At 35.5% G+C, this 20,977-nt stretch overlaps 1 protein-coding gene across 2 annotated transcripts; it reads right to left on the bottom strand.

Annotated features, from left to right (window-relative positions):
* Positions 1-1,297: 1,297 nt before the first annotated feature.
* golm1 (golgi membrane protein 1) lies at positions 1,298-20,977 on the bottom strand. 2 transcript variants are annotated; one of them, XM_015362212.2, is made up of 10 exons: positions 20,725-20,977; positions 19,669-19,807; positions 18,553-18,732; positions 10,734-10,788; positions 10,315-10,417; positions 7,572-7,692; positions 5,695-5,893; positions 5,102-5,371; positions 3,933-4,083; positions 1,298-3,196 (listed from the first exon to the last, which is right to left on the bottom strand). In XM_015362212.2, the coding sequence occupies exons 2-9, from the start codon at positions 19,792-19,794 to the stop codon at positions 3,959-3,961; spliced, it is 1,179 nt and encodes a 392-aa protein (XP_015217698.1). In that variant the 5' UTR covers positions 19,795-19,807; positions 20,725-20,977; the 3' UTR covers positions 1,298-3,196; positions 3,933-3,958. The 2 variants fall into 2 exon arrangements, with proteins under 2 accessions (XP_015217698.1, XP_006626677.1); XM_006626614.3 differs by having other exon boundaries at positions 3,970-4,083; positions 20,725-20,976.

Raw genomic sequence — 20,977 nt, forward strand, 5'->3', positions numbered from 1 at the left:
TTCTAATACTGTATGTTTTCACTGAACACAATGCAGCAGCAGAATGTTTTGGTGAACAGAACAGATGATTCTTCTGAAGGACATGATTCTTCTGAAGTAGTTTTGCAAGTAACACAAAAGGCATGCTTAATCAGACACCTGTAATGTCTGTTATGCATTGTGACTGTGATCAAGCATTTTTTCGAGTAGTTTTTTCTTTCCCCACTACGCTCATTTAAAATAATTGGGACATGGGTAATGTTTCATATAGTCTCTTAGTAACAGGCATTTTTCCATGGATGAAAACTTTTGTTCTTGGCTCATTACATTTCCAATTATTTTGCCCTATTTTGGGGCATTCTCTAGATGAGGGCAGATACTTAAAAATAAGATCTGAATCCTTTTAATTATAAGAAAATGTGTGGTTATGAAAGAGAAGGGGCCATTACATTAATCTACCTCATCTGGGTGCTACTAGATCATTTCTGTCATTCAGTTGCATCTTGAAAGTACTGTAGGTAATGTCATCCTAGAAAACCTGAAGTGTGATAGTTGGCTGCTTCTATCATTTGTGGTTGGCTATTAATTTTTTCTAATCATAATATCCTTGCTAGTGGACTGTGTATTTATTCAACTAGCACAGTATAAATGTTGTAACATATGCAAAGAAGAATTGTTTTCAGATTTCAATCAGTAGTCCAAGAATAGCATCATTCAATTCTTTGAATACAGTTATAAACTGTATTATTAAGAAATTGCTTCTAGTTTTTGGAACACTTTCCATTTAGTTAAATCAACATAATTTAAGACTGCATGTTTTAAGACAGTCTCTTTTCCCTAATAAATGTCTGTGTGAATTATCTATTCAGTAACTTCATATTGCCTTTTCATTTTATGCAAATATAGATTATTGTCCAAAGACCTGATCCTTTATGGTTTCCATTCTTTTATAGTAAAGTACTATTTTTCCTTAATTTTCCTTAAAAGTCCTAATATTATATTTTCAGTTGTAGTACCCTACTACACTATAGTACATACAGCTATGCTGGTAGAGAAACATTGTTTGCAGTAACTGCTGTTAATAATATTCCTTTACAGAGAGTTATTCTGAGAATGAGTAATAAAAGACATCTACTAGATGTGTTTTTAGAATAATAAAGTTGAATATTAATTACATGTTTTTGACATGTTTAAGTGATCATAGCTGACTGTGATTCAGGCGAGTGATGTAAAAGTGAAAAACCACCTCGATCATAAACGCGATGGACAGCTGGGCATCAACCTTTTTAATGTTAGGCTTCAAAAACTCAAAAAGGAATCGATGGACTCTGTTTATTTAGAGAATGTCACTTTCATGTGGACAAAGCCACATGGGGTAGACCTGCAGCTGTGCATCAAGGGTTTTTTTTGTGATGGACATCTGCAAGTGAGGAACAAGCTTGCAGAATTATATGTGAACCTTTCCAAAGCCTTTCTCAGACCAATCTATGGGGAGGTGTATTGATTGTTACAGAACTCAACTTACAGTACAGTGATTGATGGCAACTTGATTGCATGGTGCAACACTGATCAAGTCTCAGGGTTTTGGGGTTCTTCTATTCTGGACATCAAACTAAAAGGGCCACTTGAATGTACGTAAGTGTTTTGGCTTTCTGTGCTTTGTATAACATTCCAGTTAAGCTTAGTTCTGAATTCTTATCCAATTCTTTTTATATTCAGTTGTTAATTTACTGACTGATTTAATTATCCTAATTAAAACAATAAGTATATGTCACAAAATCTGATGCGGAAAATGTTTATAACTATTTCTAAGTAGCTTTAACACCAAGTTTGCAAATATAAATGATACTTAATTTTAGTGTGTTAATCCCTTTGTTTCAATGAGCTTTCTCTATGAATCAGTTCAGGTCAGTGGTTAGAAAAATCCACTCTCGTTTTTCATTTCTATTTAAAGTACTGTTCTCTCCACAACTGGTTTTAATCACTCATAGATTTGAAAGGAAGACGTTTAATACAAGTTAAATATAAAGAAAGAACACTTTCTGATGAAAAAGCAAAACAAAAAGATGATCACATTAAGATGTGAAATTGTGCATGTCTAAAAAGATTTGCAATCAGGTCCCAATAAATTTAAATAAAATGTTTGTTTTTGTTTAAATTTTTTTATAATAGTACAACTAGTGTCATACTTCTGCTTATTTAAGATTATATTAAATTCTTGAACATTTCTGCTGTATTAAATAGAATACTGAAAACTGTCAATAGTAGTTTTCAAGATCATTAAACGTACAGAATGTTTTAAAGAGAAACCACAATTTAAGTCTTCACCAAAATACAGGAATCTATCATTTCTATCAATGTATTAGGTGATATGTATTCAAAATAAGTTTCCATAGGTTATAAAACAAAATTCTAACTTATTAGAATATTCATAAACATTGAATTAAATCATATTTAATGTCTGCCTTGTATTAGGCAGCATAAAAATATAAGTTTGACTTCATTTTTCAAACGGAGATTCAATTATTGTGATCTTCACAGACCACTTTACAGTACTTTTCATAGTAAATATAGATTTTCCATGTTGTAAATTAGATTAGTTCTCAATAAAGCACACCCTCTTTTTACAGTATTTGAACTAAGAGTATCCATTCAAAATAACCTTTTAGAGGTATTTGTTCTATATTGGTATTACACTGTGTAAGACTAAAACAAATGTCAACGACTAACACAAAAACACATTTTACAGGGAATTGATAAGAAAAGTAACATTCATGTAAGAAACAGGAAGTCAGAACTCTGAACTTCAAAGTGATGTTTTCATGTGTTGTCTCTTTCCTAAATATGAAACATGAAGCTCAGATACACAGTGGGGAAAAAAAAAGGTATGTACTGCATAGATTGCTGATACAGCAATAGTTAAAGGAAACTCAATCTACTTCAGAACCCTGTTTAACATACATTCAATTTGGACCAATCATTCAGTTATTATTTAAACTAATACATCATGTGTACTGTGCTTCCACTGGCTTGAAGAATTATAAAGAAAAATAAAATGGTAGTCTTATGATCCCAAAGGAAAGCACTTGGAAGCTCAAGTATTTTTTACTCCAGTTATACTGACAGTGCAACTGCATTTGTTTTTCAGAACTCCACTTTGTTTTTGTCACACTCTTCTAAAGCTGTTCATTGAAGAGCTGATGGTCCTGGTCTACTCCTGGTGAAAGAAAGGGATATGGCAGACAATGTTTTAGTGCAACAGAGAAGCTTACATGGTAAACGTCTTTGTATAAATACCCATCCAGCTGTCATGACACCACACATTTCGGCTCATTTTTGTCTTATAGCATCACAGGCATGTTGTATCTGCATCATATCTGCTAGGTGTGGGTGGGACAGAGCTGTGTTTGTACGAATATGTGTAAATACAGTAAACTTCCCTTGCAGAACAGATTTCTCTGTGGCAACAAATGGGGGATACTGGCTCAATGTACATTATATTCCTCTGTTGTATGTCCTTGGGTACAACTTAGATGTGGTAACTTAAAAGCTGAGGAATGCTGTACACATTTCAAAAGGTATCATTATAAAAGTGAAATATCATTGAATTCTTAAATGATGGCTTTTGTGCAATTACTTTTTAAACTGACTGATTAATTCTAAATAAAACAATTTAAAAAAGCTTAATGCCGAATGCTTTCATTAAACTTTACTTATCAGCCCAACACATTTATCTGCAGTACACATATAGAAGATATTATATCCACTTATGACAGAAAAATATTAACATCAATTTCCTAACTGCTCCTTGTAAGCCACTATTTTGGCATTAGTTATTAGGTCCTCATTACAGTTGCTGTGTTACTCTCGATGAGCAGAATAAAACAATTATCTCTGGCTCTAAGGTGACACTGTCTTTCACTTGTTTGTTAGGTATTAGTGGGGGTGCAAACCTCTTCAATTAAGTATCCATGTGTGTTTATGAATCACCTGTGTTCTCTGCAAGCTCCGCTTGTTTGTCTGCCTCAAATTCTCCCACATTTTCCTCATCGCCGTTGTAATCAGCAAGTTCATCACCCATCACCAGCTCGTTATTCTGTTTGCCTAAAATTAAGAAAAATGTGTATTATTAGGAGACAAAATATGTTGTTTGAAATGCGATAATGACCATTATCTCCACAGAATGCCCCAGATCGTACTAAGGGAGCCACAGATGGCTTGATTGCAGATGTAAATGCTTTGGAACTTTTGGGATGAAAAGCTCTATAAAAATGCAACGAACCAGATGTGTACCAGTAATCACTGTCCCACACCGTGAAACATAACTGAATAAGCCATTTATCTGCTGCTAAGCCAGTGACAATGAATTGCTAAGAAACAGTATTCATCTAGAGCTGATTAATGTTTATTTAATCAGTAATATTGCTGTTGAGCACTTCAAGTGTGAGGGGGTCTTGTGTTTTGGCTGACATACAGATTGATGAGGGCTTGATTTATGACTACTGCTGAATGTTTAGTCACAATCAGTTGTACTGGAGGCGAGGCTGCAGAAGTAAGAAAAGCATTTTTCTTCCACCATAAACTTTGCAAAATAAAAAATGTAGTGCAATACAAGTCAAAACCTGAGTCAGCATTTTCTAAATTACACTGTTGAATGTTGTCAATAGAAATGTATGATTGGAACCTTTTAATGACGTAAAATTTAGTTTAATTAAGTCTTAATTTCACTATTTTATTTTTCACATTGGAAGGGCACTGTTCAGGAGGTTTTGGGGGAATTTATTTTACAAAGTCTGACGTATAGTATTTTATACCTTATATTTTTAAAAACAAAGGATTCTTTGTATTTTTGTTGGTTTTGTTTTTTCTATCATGTTAGTCTTTTGGTTCTCTGTCAGTTCCCAGAAAGTGCTACTTACTCATTGTAGGGATACATTCAGCTTTTCATCATATTTACATAGATCCTGACTCATGATAAAACTACAAACTCAGATTTTAAAGTAAACAGTGAAGAGTCAAAAGCTTGGAAACATTCCGACTTAAAGTTCCACAGCTCTTCAACGATTGTTTTAACAATAACGCAGTTCATGAAACCAAAAGACAAATATTACTGATTACTAACCATCTGCTATTAGGTCTCCATTAGGTGAATCATCAAGGATCTCCAGCTCATCCTGAATTAACTGCTCTCTTTCTACTTCTTCCTCTGTGCCATTGCCTTTGTGGTCATCATTTTCAAGGTCTTCAATTTTATCTTTGCCTCCTTCATTTTTCTGATTCTCCAGATCATTTTCTTTTATCTCAGTCAGTTCTGGTTTTTCAGCTTCGTCTTTATCCTGCTGTTTAACAGCCACTGTTTTGGGCTGCTGTACATCAACATTTTTCCTGCTGCCTGCAAATGCATCGTTTAAAATATCACACTCACATTTCTGAAGTCAATAACACCAGGTTTAAGCCGTGATATAACAAACTCCTGCTTTTTAAATTTTTTTACTGGTATTAAATTTTAAATTTAATACCAGTACCTGCAAAGACAAAATATGCTCTAGACAAAATGGACTAGCTCAAGACCAAGAGTTTTTCCAAGAGTAATAAGACACACTGTCCTAACATAACCGCAAAATAACATTAAGAAATGTATTTTATTTCAATCAGTTGTAAAAAAACAAAAACAAATACAAAATAAGGGAAAACATTATAATAGCAGTGTCCTACCCGTGTTCTCTGGAATCTCAGTAGTTTCTAGTTCAGCAGGTTTGGGGTTTTGAACTTCAGTTTGTACTGGTTTTTCTTCTGTCTCATGACTGCTGTTTCTTGGATGGACAGGGACCTGCTTAGTCCCTTCCTTCTCTTGCTTTTCTATCCCTTTGACATCAGTAGCTCTGGTTTTAACTCCTGTGGAAACTGCTTTGGGCTGCAGGGAAACACCAATGCAAATTTAAAATACACTTTTGAAAACTGTCTCTTTCTTTACATAAAACATTGTTCTGTTATAAAACAGCAGTCTGACTTATGCCCATCTTTCTTTCAATTTCTTTTTACCTGTCCTATGAAGTATTTTGCCATTTCTTATCATTTAAGAGGTTTTAGTAGGAAGCCGTGTCTGTGTGCAGGCCACAGAGGTTAATTTCAAGCTTATAGGGAGAAAAAAACACATTGCAGCTGTTTAGTCTTGTCCAGGCTGAGCTTTTTTCATTCTAGTTTTCTGGATGAAATTAAATCGTATTTACTCCTTTCCTATCATTTTGCCTCATTGTCTTGCACACCACAATAAGCCTTCCAGAAAAAAAAATAGTCCAGTCTAAATGAAAACAAAATTAAAAGTGAAGTACATCAGTACTCCACCCTCCAGAGTGGTGAATATACCATCACAAAGAGACCTGCATTATACCACCTTGCATGCATTTTCATCTCTCTGAAGGATCATTTTTGAAAATCATTATAAGATCACAATATTTTATTACACCTATAGGTGACTAGGAAGTATCTTTAGCAGTCCATTTCCAGATTCAAAGGAAAAGGGATGTTTGCTGAGATGTTGGGGGTCCAGATTCTGTCATCAAAGTAATCATAACGTTTATACAAAATATAAGATGAGATCAAGATGGGCAAAGGGAAAGAAAAGACACGAGAGAAAGAAAGACCACAGGAGGAGAGGGACGGACAGCAGGCCGGAACTTAAAAGTATCTGCCAGACAAGAAGTCTTTGTTTCAGATCATCCAAAAAGAGCTACGTATTTAAACCTTGCCAGGAGAGCTTGCAATTCTGTTGTTTGTAAGGAACTTTGAGTTCCTGGGAGAAGAATCCCTTGGTTTAAAAAAGTTTCTCATGCTCAGTGAGTGCATTTCAAAATAGGGAGATAGGCACCCATTTATTTTATGGAATCCGGATTTGCAGAGAGGGAGATTAAATCATTGGTTGTTATCTATTTAGTTTAGAAGGCAGCTTATCTCTTCTTTTGGCCTCTGTAGGCATTATTTAAGACCCAAATACTTGGTAGTAGTCTGTAGTTTTCTAGGTGGTTTAGACATAGGTCTCTTTAAACTTTTACATAGTGAAACATGTTTTACGTTTGTTTTTTGTAGTGTACTGTGTGTCATTGTCATTGTTAAATATTTGTTTAAGCAAATGTGCCTTGCAAATGAACTATTACTCTTTTCACTAAATCTATGCCGAGAAGAAAGAATTTACATGCCTGTATCTATACCAACCGCTCAGGTATATTCTTAGCAAAATCCTTACTTTTATCTTCCATACTAAAGAATACAATACTGTACATACATACAAGTACAGTTTGACCATTTCTAGCTTCCTAAATCATAATTCCAAGTGCGCAGACAAGCTCACTGAAAAGCTGTTGATACAAATGCAGTAAGAGGTCAGGTGCACACAATGAAAATGTTAAAAGTTCATCAGTAATTAACCGCAATTTTGAAGTCTCACTTGCTTGATATCTTTTTAAAGCCAAACATGCCATGTGGATTCTTCTATCCTTATCAGAATAGCAGAATCTCTATAAAAACAAGCACTGATGCACTCAGTAGACAATTCTGTAAATTTTAGGAAAGTGAGATACAATTGGGTGCATTACCATAGACACCTTGACCTCAGTAGTTATCTTCTCTTCCTTCTGCAGAGCATCCTTTTTGAGTGCTGAAAGCTGCTGTAAATACCCTTCCTTCACCTCTGTAATCTGTGCATTGCACTGAGACCTAAACATAAAAGAAATACAGTACATTTAAGAGCAGGAAACACAAGAAAATGCAATGAGGAGATAAGATTGCGGTCTTTGAAGAAAATGACCTTTTCAGCACCATTCCACATGATATAATTTTCCCCGTCCCTCTTCTGGTGCTAAAACCCAACACTAGCCTTCTGTCTGTTATATTTTTCCTACTCTGCTGCTCTGTCCTGTAATGTGTATCTCAATAACAAATAAAACATGTTAGAGAAGAAATTAATGACCAGGAGACCAGCTTTTATTAAGGGGACATTTACTGATTTAATTTTAGTGAAGTACTTTGTCCCATGGTTGAACCCATAACTCTGTTCTCCAAAGTCCAGAGCCCTGAACAACTGCAATAACTATCAGTCCCAACTAAACTTTGCTTTAACCCTAACAAGACTTTCTTATTGTGCTACTTTTTAATTTACAAAGCAGAACTGCACCAACCGCATCCAAATAAAGATTTTAATAACCCATTTATTTGTCTGCAATAAAAAAAACATTTAGTGCTAGACTCACTTTATTAAAGTGACGAACTAAATTAAATAAACTATTAAATAAAGAAGAACTATTCAATTTGAAAAGTGTTTCTTGTTTCTCAGAACCTTGCTTTCTCTCTTAGAGTGTCTATTTTGTGTTTGTAAATGAAAGACTAAGGCTTTGATGAAGTCGTCAAATGAAGTTGATTCCCAAGATAGACTTAAACAAACATAAATTAAACCAGCTCTTCTACTGACTGAAAATGAATACGGGCAACATTTGTATTCTTAAAGCAGAACAGAAAAGAGCAGAGCAAACAGTACAACAGAAAACCCTACTCAAAATTAACAACTCTAGAGCTAATCTGTCCTAGAGAATTTAATAGTTGGAGATCATTATTTGCCACGAGACATTTAAGCAAGTGACAGATACAGACATAATCAGTGACCCTGTATCAAAATCAAGGTTATACACTCATGTGTTATATTGTTACAGTATATCTACTTACAGCATGTCTTCTACATTACTGAATTACTATATTTATACAAATGTTGTGTGCTTTATTTATGATGTTCTGATGAAAAAGAAAGGGCAGAATTAAGGGCATCAACACCATGTTGTAGTACCTTAATGTAATGGTGACACTTGCCGCATTAACCCACTTTTCTTTGAAAAATAAGTTAGAATTTATACATATAATAGGAATTCTTCATTTAAGCCTAATGTTTTAAAAAGCAGTACAAATTAAAAAACAACAACAAGATGAGCTGTTCATATGCACTACCCCACAGCCATTTTCAATAAAACATGTCCTGGTGCAACAAAGCAACAATGGGGAACTGGTTCACTGACTAAATTGGTTTGGATTTCAATGAGCATTTTTAAAGACCAGGTTTAAATTGGCATATACTGTAGATTGTAATCTGTAATCTACTCTAATACTATTAGTAAATAGTACTATTAGACTTTACTTTCAAGCCTTCCTGTGCTGTAGAAAGGAATAGACATAAAGTTAGGCACTTCACTCAGAAAGCAGTGATGTCTGGAGAAAGGTGTTCAGTTTGCATTCTAAGCAGGTGCCTTTAAATGCAGAAGCATCAAAAAAGGTCTTATAAATCATCCAACAGCAGAACCCCAATGCAGAGTCACAAGTAAGGTTTTAAGTCTTGAATCATAAACCATGAAAGTGACTTTGATTTCCATAAGTCTGGTATCTGTTTTTTGCCTTAACTGAAATAACTGAAGAAAAGCCCAAGTGATAAAAAGGGACTGATCTTCCCTAGGTTACAGCTTTGACACAAACACCCAATAAACTGTGATACAGTTAATACAAATGGTTTAACAAGTCTACTCAGCTCCTCTTTCACCAGTATTTTACAAAACAACACTGATCTACAGTACCTTAATATTTTAGCCTTAATCATACTTTATATAATAAAACAAATGGTTAATCATAATATTTTCTTACACTTATAGTGTTTTTCTGGATACTCCACTTAAAGCACTTTACAGGTACATGGTGGCTCTACTCCATGAACCTGGAGGTTATACTCACCACACATCAGCTCTCAGTGGGGAGGAGAACAGAGGGATGAAGCCAATTCATTTGGCCAGGACACTGGGGTAACACCCCTGCTCTTTTCAAGAAACACCCTGGGATTTTTAATGACCACAAAGAGTCACGACCTTGGTTTTACTTCTCATTTGAAGGATGGCACCTTTTCACAGTATAGTGTCCCCATCACCGTATTAATGGCATTCGGACCCACACAGACCGCAGGATGAGCACCCCCTACTGGCCCCACTTACACCACTTCCAGCAGCAGCCTGAGCTCTCCCAGAAGATCTATGGGAGACCTCCTGGGAAGCTAAGCTGCTGCTGGAAGAGGTGGGGCCAGTGGATTGGTCAGGTACTGGCCAGGCTCAAACCTTCTTAGCTTCAATAGGTTGCCAGTTGTGAGTTGCAGGCTCATTTCATGGCTCATTGTATGAATAAGGCTCATTTTCAGTTATATGATTGCATTCATGTAACTGAAAATGAAAAGGTTAATGACATAATTCCAAATGGGATGGCTGATTCTTTCTGTGCAGATTGTAAAGATGTAAAAGTCTGAAAGAAGTGACCTACATGTCAGATGTTATTTTTCTTTGAAGACTGCTCTGGTTTCTCTGACACTCCTGGAGTTCTTGCTGTAATTTTCCCATATCTTTAAACAAAGTGTTAAACTGATCTATGGGGAGAAAGAGAAAGGACATAAACAACAGTTCCCAGATTATAATACAACAATTAAGGATCCCCATGCATTCAACATGTTGAAAAGTTGATGTGGTCATCTGGAAACTAATCTGGCCTACTACGGAAATAATGGAAAAAACATGTCAAGACACGTGTGAACATTCTGTACAAGATGTAAAAACTGAGATGGCATTAGCTACTCTGAACCCATCAAAAGTAAAAATTTAGAAAACAAAAATTATAACAGTATAAACAACAATTATATTAGTGTAGATTCACACTTTTGTGAATGCTTAATTTCCTCATCTTACCTTTCATTGTCTTGATAGTCCTAGCACTTGAAGAGATGTTGAGAAGCAGGACAGCCTAAACAAAAACAAGAACAGGCTTTTTTTTAGAAAACTTTCAATTTCAATAAGTGATCATTAATTGCACAAATTGTACAAATATACAAATGTATTACTTTAAAAAAGGAAAATTAAACGGTCGGAATTTGTCATCTAATTTCATAGAATTGTGTTAAAAAACCAATGTTGGAAGCATTTTATTTATTATTCAAAATCTTACATTTAAAGACAAATGTGTCTTGATCACCAAGTGATCAAGAAAATGTGTTTAATGTGCAAAATGTGTTTAATCACAAAGCTCTGTAATTTAAAGTACGAATCAAGGTATTTTTACACAGGTACAAATAAGTTAAATATTGACTAATAGAACAGTTACTAAACATAAGGTAAGCGCACTAAATGGGTAGTTCTGTCCAGCTGTTTCAATAGAACACATCAATAATATGCCCCATGTATTAAAGAACAGGCCGTATCAGTATTGGATGGTTGTTGCCTCTCCAGCAGTGAGGTTCTACAGCAGTGGTTCTTAGCCTGGGATGCCCCTGTGGGTGTGAGATGCCCTTTTCAGGAGTGCAAAACGTGCCAGATTTTAATTAAGAAGTATTTCAGAGGTATTTAAACCATTAAAACACAAAATACTTCAACTATATTTGATAAGGAGATGCAATAACAGATTTTCAGAACGCAGGCTGCATGAAATGTTACAGTAATAACCACTATTTTACAGAATCGAATATGGGCACAAGCTATTAGATCTTTCTTAAAGGCACCAAGAGCTCGGGCTTCAACCACATGGCTGGGACTGTTTGTGTAAAGAAACGTTTTCTATCCTCCATGCCAAATGAATTTACTTTCAGATTCCAAACGTGCTCCTATGTCCTTGTTTTGCTAGAGTGTGAAATAGTCCCCAGGGTTTCCAATATCTAAACCTCTTCAGATCTACTCTCAATATCCTTTTTTCTAGACTGAAGAGTGGCTCTCTTGACCATGGATTTTCTGAATTTTCCATATTTGCGCAACTTAATGTTATCAGATCTCTTTAAGTGTGTCATAGTGATATTTAGAAGGAGCCTGCATGAACTAGTACTTAACTGTGTGAACTAGTCTGGTGTTTTTTCTTCTTTTATTTCCTAAACAAAGTCATCCAACCTCCAGTATCCCTATGTGAAAAGAATAACAGTATCCCCAGAGACTAGGAATTATTTTTGAGCTTCTTTGAATTCTCTCAAAAGCTATACCATCCTTTTTGGTATGGTGAACAAATTAAATTAGCTCTACTACTGCACTGTAAAGCTTCAGCATAACTTCCCTAGACTTCAATCCCCGATTGTCTGCTATAAACCACACCATTCGATTTTATTTTTATTTTCCCACTGTGTTTTAATGAGAAAACAGAAGAGTTTACAGACACAGCCAGACTGCTCTTTAAGTGTATCTTCCTGCAGCTCCTATGTGATAAGTATAGTATAGTGTAGATATAATTTAACTTATCATTGTTAATTTGCCACGTGTCTGCCCATTTCATGATTTTCTCTTATACCTGATATTTCTGAGTTTGCCACTCACTAAAAAAAGAAATATATCTCAGAGGATCAGGCTAACGCACCAGAGTTCAGTTACAATATATGATTGTTGTACAGTATTCAATCATTATTATTTTTTTACCTACATGTTTTGTCTGATGTTTTTAGATTGTGTATATGTTTTGTTCCCAGATTTATTCATATCCCCGATGAAACAGGAACAAAAAAAACATCACATAACAGAATGAATTACAGACTGGATAATGTCTCACTTCAACACTTTAAATAATGTTAATGCTGTAACCATAATAGCATTGCATAGAGCAAAGCCATACTTGTCAAAAATAAATTTGAAAAAACAGGAGGGTCACATGTATTAATTTCTCTATGTATTCCTTTAAATGAAATTTAAAAAAAATCTACAGTAATATTAAGCTCTTTGGAAGAGCAATGGAAGTCTCTGGAAATACTGTATATGGATGCCTCTGAAGGCTTCCTGTTTTCCTGTGGTATAAAAGAGATAATGAATGGAAAACATTCAGTAATAGCATGCATTGTCATGCCTAAGTTCAAACAGCTCTTCAAAATTGCAGGCAAATGGTCACTGACCTCTAAAGTTAGAGAACCGTAATAAAAGAACCCACACAAGGCCGATCTCCCACTTTCTATTGTAGTGTCCATTTAAAAACAAATAAGGCTACTGGTACAGTGAGAGTCCTACTAGATTTGAAACATGGTGTGTGGGAAGCAAGCATAAATGAAAAGGCAACAGCTGGACTTTCTTAATACACACTAGCCTCTTCAGGAAACAAAGTGCTGAAACTACACATGAAAGTCACTGGATGAATGTGTATTTCAGAGCTGGGTTTCATGAAGGAAGCCTCTTATGAGATAAGCCACAAAACAAACTTGCCAAACATCACTTGAATGATAAGGAAAACAATGCATTATTTAAACAGTTATAAAATCATTGTTAATGTTTGGAGTTTCTAAATTATGATCATTTTATGCATGTTTACACTCATTTTACTTTACAAACCAGACACAAATACAGGCTAGAACTGTACAATAAGTGAATTGAATGTATTTATATTATGACTCACATTTTACATTTGCAGTTGGTTAAAGTTCTATCATTGCAAGGAAGTATTATCATCATATAAATCCGACTGGGCTGCATATTTTATTTTTTAAATTGCCTACAAAATTACTTCCTCATTTGAAATGCATTTGCACATGTCTTCAGTGTTGCAGAAATACCTCCTGCTGTATCAGGCTACATCTGTACAGAATGTACAGAATCTTAATCCTCCTGAAATATTACAGAATATAAAATACTCCAAAAACAATAGTCATGTATATTATAAAGCAAAAAGCAAACTACTTCAAAAATATTTCATACCCATCCTTCCATTTTCTGTTAGATCCAATACTGGGTCACAGGGGAGCCAGAAACTATTATCTCATAACCCTTAAAATAATTAACATTAACATTAACATAACATTAATACATGTTTTTTATGTTTGTTTTGAATCATTATGACCAGTTTCAACTCAAAAATCTAAAATATTAACTTTTTACCAAGTTGTTCTGAATTCCTCATTTAAGACCCACTTCACCAAACGACAACTTTTTACTAGCTCCAACTAGCATGCTAATTGTATTTAAAGTTAGAATACCTGACTATTGATTAGTTAACATTATTTCATATTTTTTATTTAATAAACATTAAAATCTCAATTGTGATCATTATCATTGCCAGGCAAACATACAGTCTTATACGTTCACATCAAAAGCATGCATTGAGATGGGAAACATCAATAAACAGCATCCAAATTTATAATCTCGGAGCACTATCATATCAGATGGAAAAGAACAAGGCTCTTATAGTCCATTACTAAGAAGAACATGAATTCAAATTAAGATACTATGTTTAACTGATAGAAAATAATTTAAACCTCATAATACATTATGATGAATATACCTCACTGTGCGCAGTTTTATGCTGGCAGGCAAAAACGTTTTTCTGCTTTGCGATTTGATACAGACTCTTAACAGATGCCCTTGTGGTATTTCAAACACAGTTGGCACTACTGGAGTTAATATAGCTGTGGCAATTATGATCTGTTTTCCTACACAGGCGTTGTATATCTTGATGTAGGAGTAGAATTTGTGTCTCTATAGTTACCCAAGAAACACCCTGTAGCTGGAAAAGGACAAGGCTGAAAAGGACAAGGCTGAAACAAAGCCTATGGTCACTGCAGGAGCAGACAGTGTCTGAGCGGAAAATGAAAACGGGAGAAAAACAGTGTTTACTGGTTTACAGCTTGTCATAGTCTGGGAATGACTCTCGAAGAGAAACTGAGAAGGCATAGGAAGGAATTTAATTATTTAGTACTCCAAATATGGGTTTTTGTTTGATTTATTAGTAAGTGTTCCTACTGCAAATGAATACTTTCTTTCCAATAGATGGCTTTCTTCTCACACTAGAGTTAATAGGGAATAAAAACTCCAGCTGTTGTAACCACCACTCAAGGTGTCACAATAGCTATAATTCATATTTTTGCTGCCAACATTTGACATTTGCTGCCTCCAAATTTGTTATCTCCTGCAAACTTTATACTAACTATTATACTAGTATACTAACTAACTAGTATACTAACTATACCAAAATCTAGATTATAATGTGAGCAACAGCTGTGGTCTAATACAGATCCTTGCAACACTTCACTAATGATATCACCACAATTTAAAAATGTATCAATCCATATACCAGAGATTTTCTTTATTCCCAGTAAAAAAAGATGCAGATTATCTGAAGTGCCTCATGCTTGCAATTTAAGAATTAATCCTCTGAGGAACTTTAATAATAAGAAGTACAATAGGTAGAATAACCTCATGCCTGGAAATTTAAACTCAAGTGCTTCTAGCATCCATGACATTTCTGCCCTTTTGATGCTATTATTTAATACAGAACTTGGTGTGTCCTCAGCCTGAGGTACTATATATTGATTTTTCCTCAGTAAACACCTCAGTAAAATAATTTTTAAGTCATTTTACTGTCATCAACTAGACACTTTCCAACATTATTATGGCAGAGACATTTACTTAATCCTTAACTGCTCTGCCATTGTAATAAAAAGATACATTAAAACTTTTACTAAATTTAGTATCAAAATGTAAGTTTCCTTTTTCTCTCTCTCTTGGCCTTCCTAATATCCTTTTTATCTGCTCTTAGCAGTTTATTATATTCCTTATATTCCTTTTAGTTTATTAGATTCCATTTATTTTTTTATCATTTTGTAAATCATATTCTATAACCATATATATTTCTTAATTGATTTATATTTAGGCCACTGATGACTAGGCTTAGATTTACTTGCTCTCAGAATGCACTGTTTTGTGTTTCAAGAACAATATCTTTAAACCTTTTCCATCCATTCTCTATATTTATCCCTTCCCACTCTTCTTTTCAACTCCACCTCATTCCTTTGTTGCCTGGTCTGTAATTGTAAAACTTTGTATTGAATTCTGCATGTGGTGTCAAAATGGTGGTCAAAAACGTGGTGTTGCCAGCAGCCATATCACCTTGCAACTCACAACTGGCAAACCACTGAAGCTAAGAAGGTGTGAGCCTGGTCAGTGCCTGGATGGGAGACTACCGGGGAAAAACTAAGGTGTTAGTGGGGACAGCAGGGGGTTCTCACCCTGCGGTCCATGTGGGTCCCAATGCCCCAGTATAGTGACTGGGACACTATACTGTAAACAGGCGCTGTCCTTCGGATGAGACGTAAAACCGAGGTCCTGACTCTCTGTGGTCATTAAAAATCCCAGGGCGTTTCTCGAAAAGAGTAGGGGTATAACCCCGGCGTCCTGGCCAAATTTCTCATTGGCCCTTAGCAATCATGGCCTCCTTATAATCCCTCCCCACTAATAGCTGATGTGTGGTGAGCGTTCTGGTGCACTTTGGCTGCCGTCGCATCATCCAGGTGGATGCTTCACATTGGTGGTGGTGGAGGGGAGTCCCCATTACCTGTAAAGCGCTTTGAGTGGAGTGTCCAGAAAAGCACTATGTAAGTGTAAGCAATTATTATTATTAAAATATTCAACATCAAAGTCCACCTCTTTATGACCTCTGTTTTCAAACTCTATGCTGACTGTTTGAAATTAGACTAATATTAGATCATTACAGGCACTTTGTTGTGCAGGTTCTGACAAACAGAACATGGGAGCAGTCATTAGCCATGTGCTGTTTGTTCTGGATTTCATTATAAAAGGGTGAATTATAATAAATATCTGTGCTTTGTGGTCCGAAGTAAACTGTTAACAAAGTGCCTTTTTTGGCATTTCTTAATGAGTCTAACTCACATAGATTCAAAGGCTCTTGATTCCCATAATTTAAGTTCCTAAGAGTGAATGCTGAACATTTGAAATATGGTGCTACACATCTGCCTCTTCCATTTTTCATGTCTCTCTGGCACACTGTTTCCACTAATATTCTGTTCATCATCATTGCTTTCCATTAGCCGTATTTCTGTGAATTTCCAATTACATCATAACCACCTGTTGAATTAGTCGCTTCTCATACATTTTGTTTCTAGTAGTCTGTGCTTTAACTATAAGCACTTAATCACCATTCACTTTATCTTGGCTCCTTGAATCTGATTAGTAATAGAATTGTACAATAAAATCAAGATTTAAGTATCTCATGTCTAATATAAAAATTATGCAAATGTAAAAAGTATTTCAGCCTTGTGTATTAGCCTATATTCAATATTCATTGTCAGTTCTCCATTAATCAGAGCAATATCAAAATTGTACAAAAAAAGACCCAAAAAAAGTCAGTGTTCAACAAAAACAATCCAAAACCAATTTTGTTTGGAAGTGGTGAGGCACTTTAGAACCAGGTATCAAGGGGATATATTCCAAACTAAAATTTCATTGACATCATTAAAAAGGAAGTCTGTTTATGTAGTTTAAAATTACACGTTTTTCTTCTTCTGGCTCTGTAAGCATTGAAGCACATGAAATTCTTCTCTTTTCCTGCTCTGAGCCTGATCTCCGTAAATGAAATATTCAGACTTTTGGCCCATTTCATATCAAGGTTATGTTGATTGATCTGTCAAACACGAACAATTAAGATAGAATTTCTCAGCAGAATACAATAGAGTAAATGAAAAAGGCCTCTATCAAACAAAAACCTACCAACAAATAACAGGCTTGTTACTTACAACTGGGAAGGTGTCAAAACCCATGTCTTTGTCTGATGCTGTGAACACCGAGTCATACTTCGATTTATGGATTTTTGGACTGATTGATTTTATCATAAAAATAAGTACAGACAGGACCCAGTAGTGCAAGACTATTATTCCACACGAGAAACCTGATGGTACAATACACTCTAAACAGCAATTAAGTTTCTATTTAGTGAGTACTTTTCTGAAGAAAGGTCTGAATTGACCTACTGACCACCAGGAATTGGATATGCACAATACATTACTAAATGGAATGCAAAAAAATGTCATGGAACAAAAACTTCCTGCACGTACAGTATTGTTTTATTTCAAAAGCTCTAACTCTTCTGCAAGAGTATATTTAAATTAACGCCAGCATGGGCAGAAAGAAGTGGAATGAGCTATATTTTTTGTGCTTTTTGCTTCTCATTCAAGTCAAACGTGTAAAAAAATACTTTACTGAGAACTGAGAAACTTTCATTGAAACACTTTTTTCCCCAAGCCCAGAGCAAAAAATGACATTTCCCCCCGGCACAGCTGTCTTTACTTAGATATGAAGAATTTTTTAAGTGAGATTAACCAAGCACTCCACAAAGCACCTGATTACCTAAGAAACGCCAGTAAAACAAAGGTTGTTTTGTTGTTTTACTCCAGTAAAACAAAGGTGAAGGGCGTTTTCCATCCAGTTATTGGGTTGAGACTTCAATGTCTGATGCATATGTAATTTCTGCACAAATGCACTGCTGCTAAAATCAGCAGAAATCACCACATGCTACAGCATCATAATTGCTATAATCTTATTTACTTATCTAATTACTAGATCGCTTTTAAAACTGTCTTCCATGCAACAGCGCCCAGTTGAAGATTTAGAACCAAGCTCATGATGACTCGCTTTAGGAGGGCAAGCTGGGTATTGGACAGTGTGGTGAACAGCACTAGTGCTAAAAAGCGCAGTAAACCATATGGGGCCACCTAGACGGTCTGTATTGTTCCATTGGAGTACACTATCAATCTGAGTGCAGTACCTTTTCACCCTTCCAGGACGCCTGCGCACTCTGCAGCTGCTGCCGATACAGAGACTCAATCTGATTCATTTGCTCACTCTGCCTTTGAAGCTGCTCTTGAAATTCATTCTTCTTCAGTTCCACAGCCCCTCTCTCAGAGGCTGCCCGCCGGACATTGCCTTCCAACTCATATACACGAGTCTAAAACAAAACACAAAGTAGAGGTCTGAGTTCCAATTCTCAAGCCAAGCATTACACAAGAAACAGCAATGACGTTCCTCTCAGGGAAACCACCAATTAAAAACAGGTCACAAAACATAAAACGTTCCCAAGTATTCCCAAGTTTTTTTTATTTTTCACCAGCACACCAAAAACGTTGCACATTTGTTCTGTGCAAAACTGCAAATGTCAAAGAGAAAAAAATAGTGTTACAAGTTCTCCCCTTGCATAGTTTAATCACTATTTCATTAATGCACACCATATGATCAGTGTAATAGATTTAACATTTTTAAAAATATACTTCAAAATCCTGTTATTTAATGAAGGGCACTTCAGTGGTACCTGCAGTATGTTTTTGCTTTTTCTCAAATAACTTAAAAAAGATGCATTAGCACTGGGAAACACAATTTAATTAACACTATTTCAAATAAAGGATATCATACTGTACATCCCTCTGCTTTACTGTTCTCACCCTGATTATGTTATTACACTGACAAGTTCTTTTAACCTCATGATAAAACTGTCATCAATGTGTTCTTTGCAAGCTGGGAATGTCTTTTAAAAGAAATATATATATATTGCAAGGTCTCTCCTTGCATAGTTTTACTACTGTTTTATTAATGCTTATGCAATCACAAATCATAAGATTGGTGTAATAGTTTTAACATTTAAAAAATATAATTTTAAATGCTGTCACATATTTCATGTGGGAAACTTCAGTGGTACCTGCTGTGTGTTTTTGCTTTTTTTCCTCAAGTAATTTCAAAGAATTGCAGTAGCACTGGCAAACACAAGTTAATGATATACGCTGCTTCAAACAATGGATATAATTTTCCTCTCTTTCGCGGTTCTTACTCTGATTATGGTATCATCACACTGACAAGTTCTCTAAACAAAAGACAGGAAGCATAAACTCACCTGCAATTCTATGTTCCGAGAGCTTGATATCCAGTAGTTGAAACCCAGCACTACCGTGCACGCAATTAAGGCACCAATTAAAAGTAGAGACCTCCCACCTCGGCGACTGTTTCCCAAGCCCGCCATCTCAAATTTAAGTCTGCAAAATAAGGGTTGAAAAGAATATTAATTTTCTTTTGATAAATATCATTGGCAAATCACAAGTGCTCATTTCTGAATCAGAGGTGCAGACATGGAACAAGAAACTCCCAACAGGCCTACACATTTCAAGATTGCTCCACTTCAAACCACTATGGGCAGAGCAACAGAGGGAGAGAATTATGTTGCTCATTCACTTTCACTGCAGTCCCTGGATTTACTAATAGCTTTGCCTAACTGAACAGGTACTGTAAGAGCTCTTCCCATTCATTCAAACTGGATGTTATAGCTGGCCTTTTTTTCCATATGTGACGTACGTAAACAATCGATAACTAAACTTATCAGATGGTATACGTATCCTCTGTGCATGTTTTTATGTTGCTTATCTCTTTATATGAAATTGATTATTTTCTTTTTTCCATTTAGTGGAAAACCCATTTTGACACACCTTTTCCTGATTAGTTCGATTTCAAACGTGACCACGTAAATTGGGCTTGTAACCAAAATGTGCTGGGAAGGGAATCTGCATGGCATTAAGAAACACTTCACAAAGACGGGAAAAGTACATTTAATTGTGATCAGATTTCACTAACTTCGTACGTCCCAGCTCTACTAGAAGGAAACGTAATCGTAGATAATTATTCAGGACCGTAGAGTTTGTTTTACTAGTTTTCCTTAGCCGTACCCTCACGGCGAGACCTCCACAAAGCCTTTTTTTTACAAAGTAACGGAGAAGGAAGCTGCTGTGCAAACAAAAGTTCCGAAAAAACTGATTTGACTTTGTTTACAGACGTATAGCTCAATCATACATGTCATAAAACAACTTTGTACTACTACATCGCAGATATGCGGATTTAGCATTCATACACAAACATCGATCAACCATCAGAAGTTTACACGTACACACGAATTACTCACCTACAAAAATCCCAACCAAGGCCAACGGGCCTAATGACAGAGACTTGTTGATATTCCGTTCTGTTTCAGTGTTATAATACAGTTATCTATAAGATGTCCATTACACGAAAGGGTCAATGCACACTATCCGTTCTGCCCGTTTCACCGCAGTTTACAGAAAGAAGGGGAAGAAAAACTAACCAGGAAGTAAGAAAAAAAATCACGGAAGTCTGTGAAACTAAAGGTTCTCTGGCAACACAGACTTCGGGATGTG

The sequence above is a fragment of the Lepisosteus oculatus genome, chromosome 3, assembly GCF_040954835.1.
Source record: "Lepisosteus oculatus isolate fLepOcu1 chromosome 3, fLepOcu1.hap2, whole genome shotgun sequence".
NCBI classification, from domain to species: Eukaryota; Metazoa; Chordata; class Actinopteri; order Semionotiformes; family Lepisosteidae; genus Lepisosteus; species Lepisosteus oculatus.

Coding starts and splice junctions, on each gene's coding strand:
- golm1 (XM_006626614.3), bottom strand. CDS start 19,794: ATGGCGGGCTTGGGAAACAGTCGCCGAGGTGGGAGGTCTCTACTTTTA. Junction 18,733..19,668: donor CTCGGAACATAGAATTGCAG/GTGAGTTTATGC, acceptor GTTTTGTTTTAG/ACTCGTGTATATGAGTTGGA. Junction 4,084..5,101: donor TGGAGACCTAATAGCAGATG/GTTAGTAATCAG, acceptor TCTTAATTTTAG/GCAAACAGAATAACGAGCTG.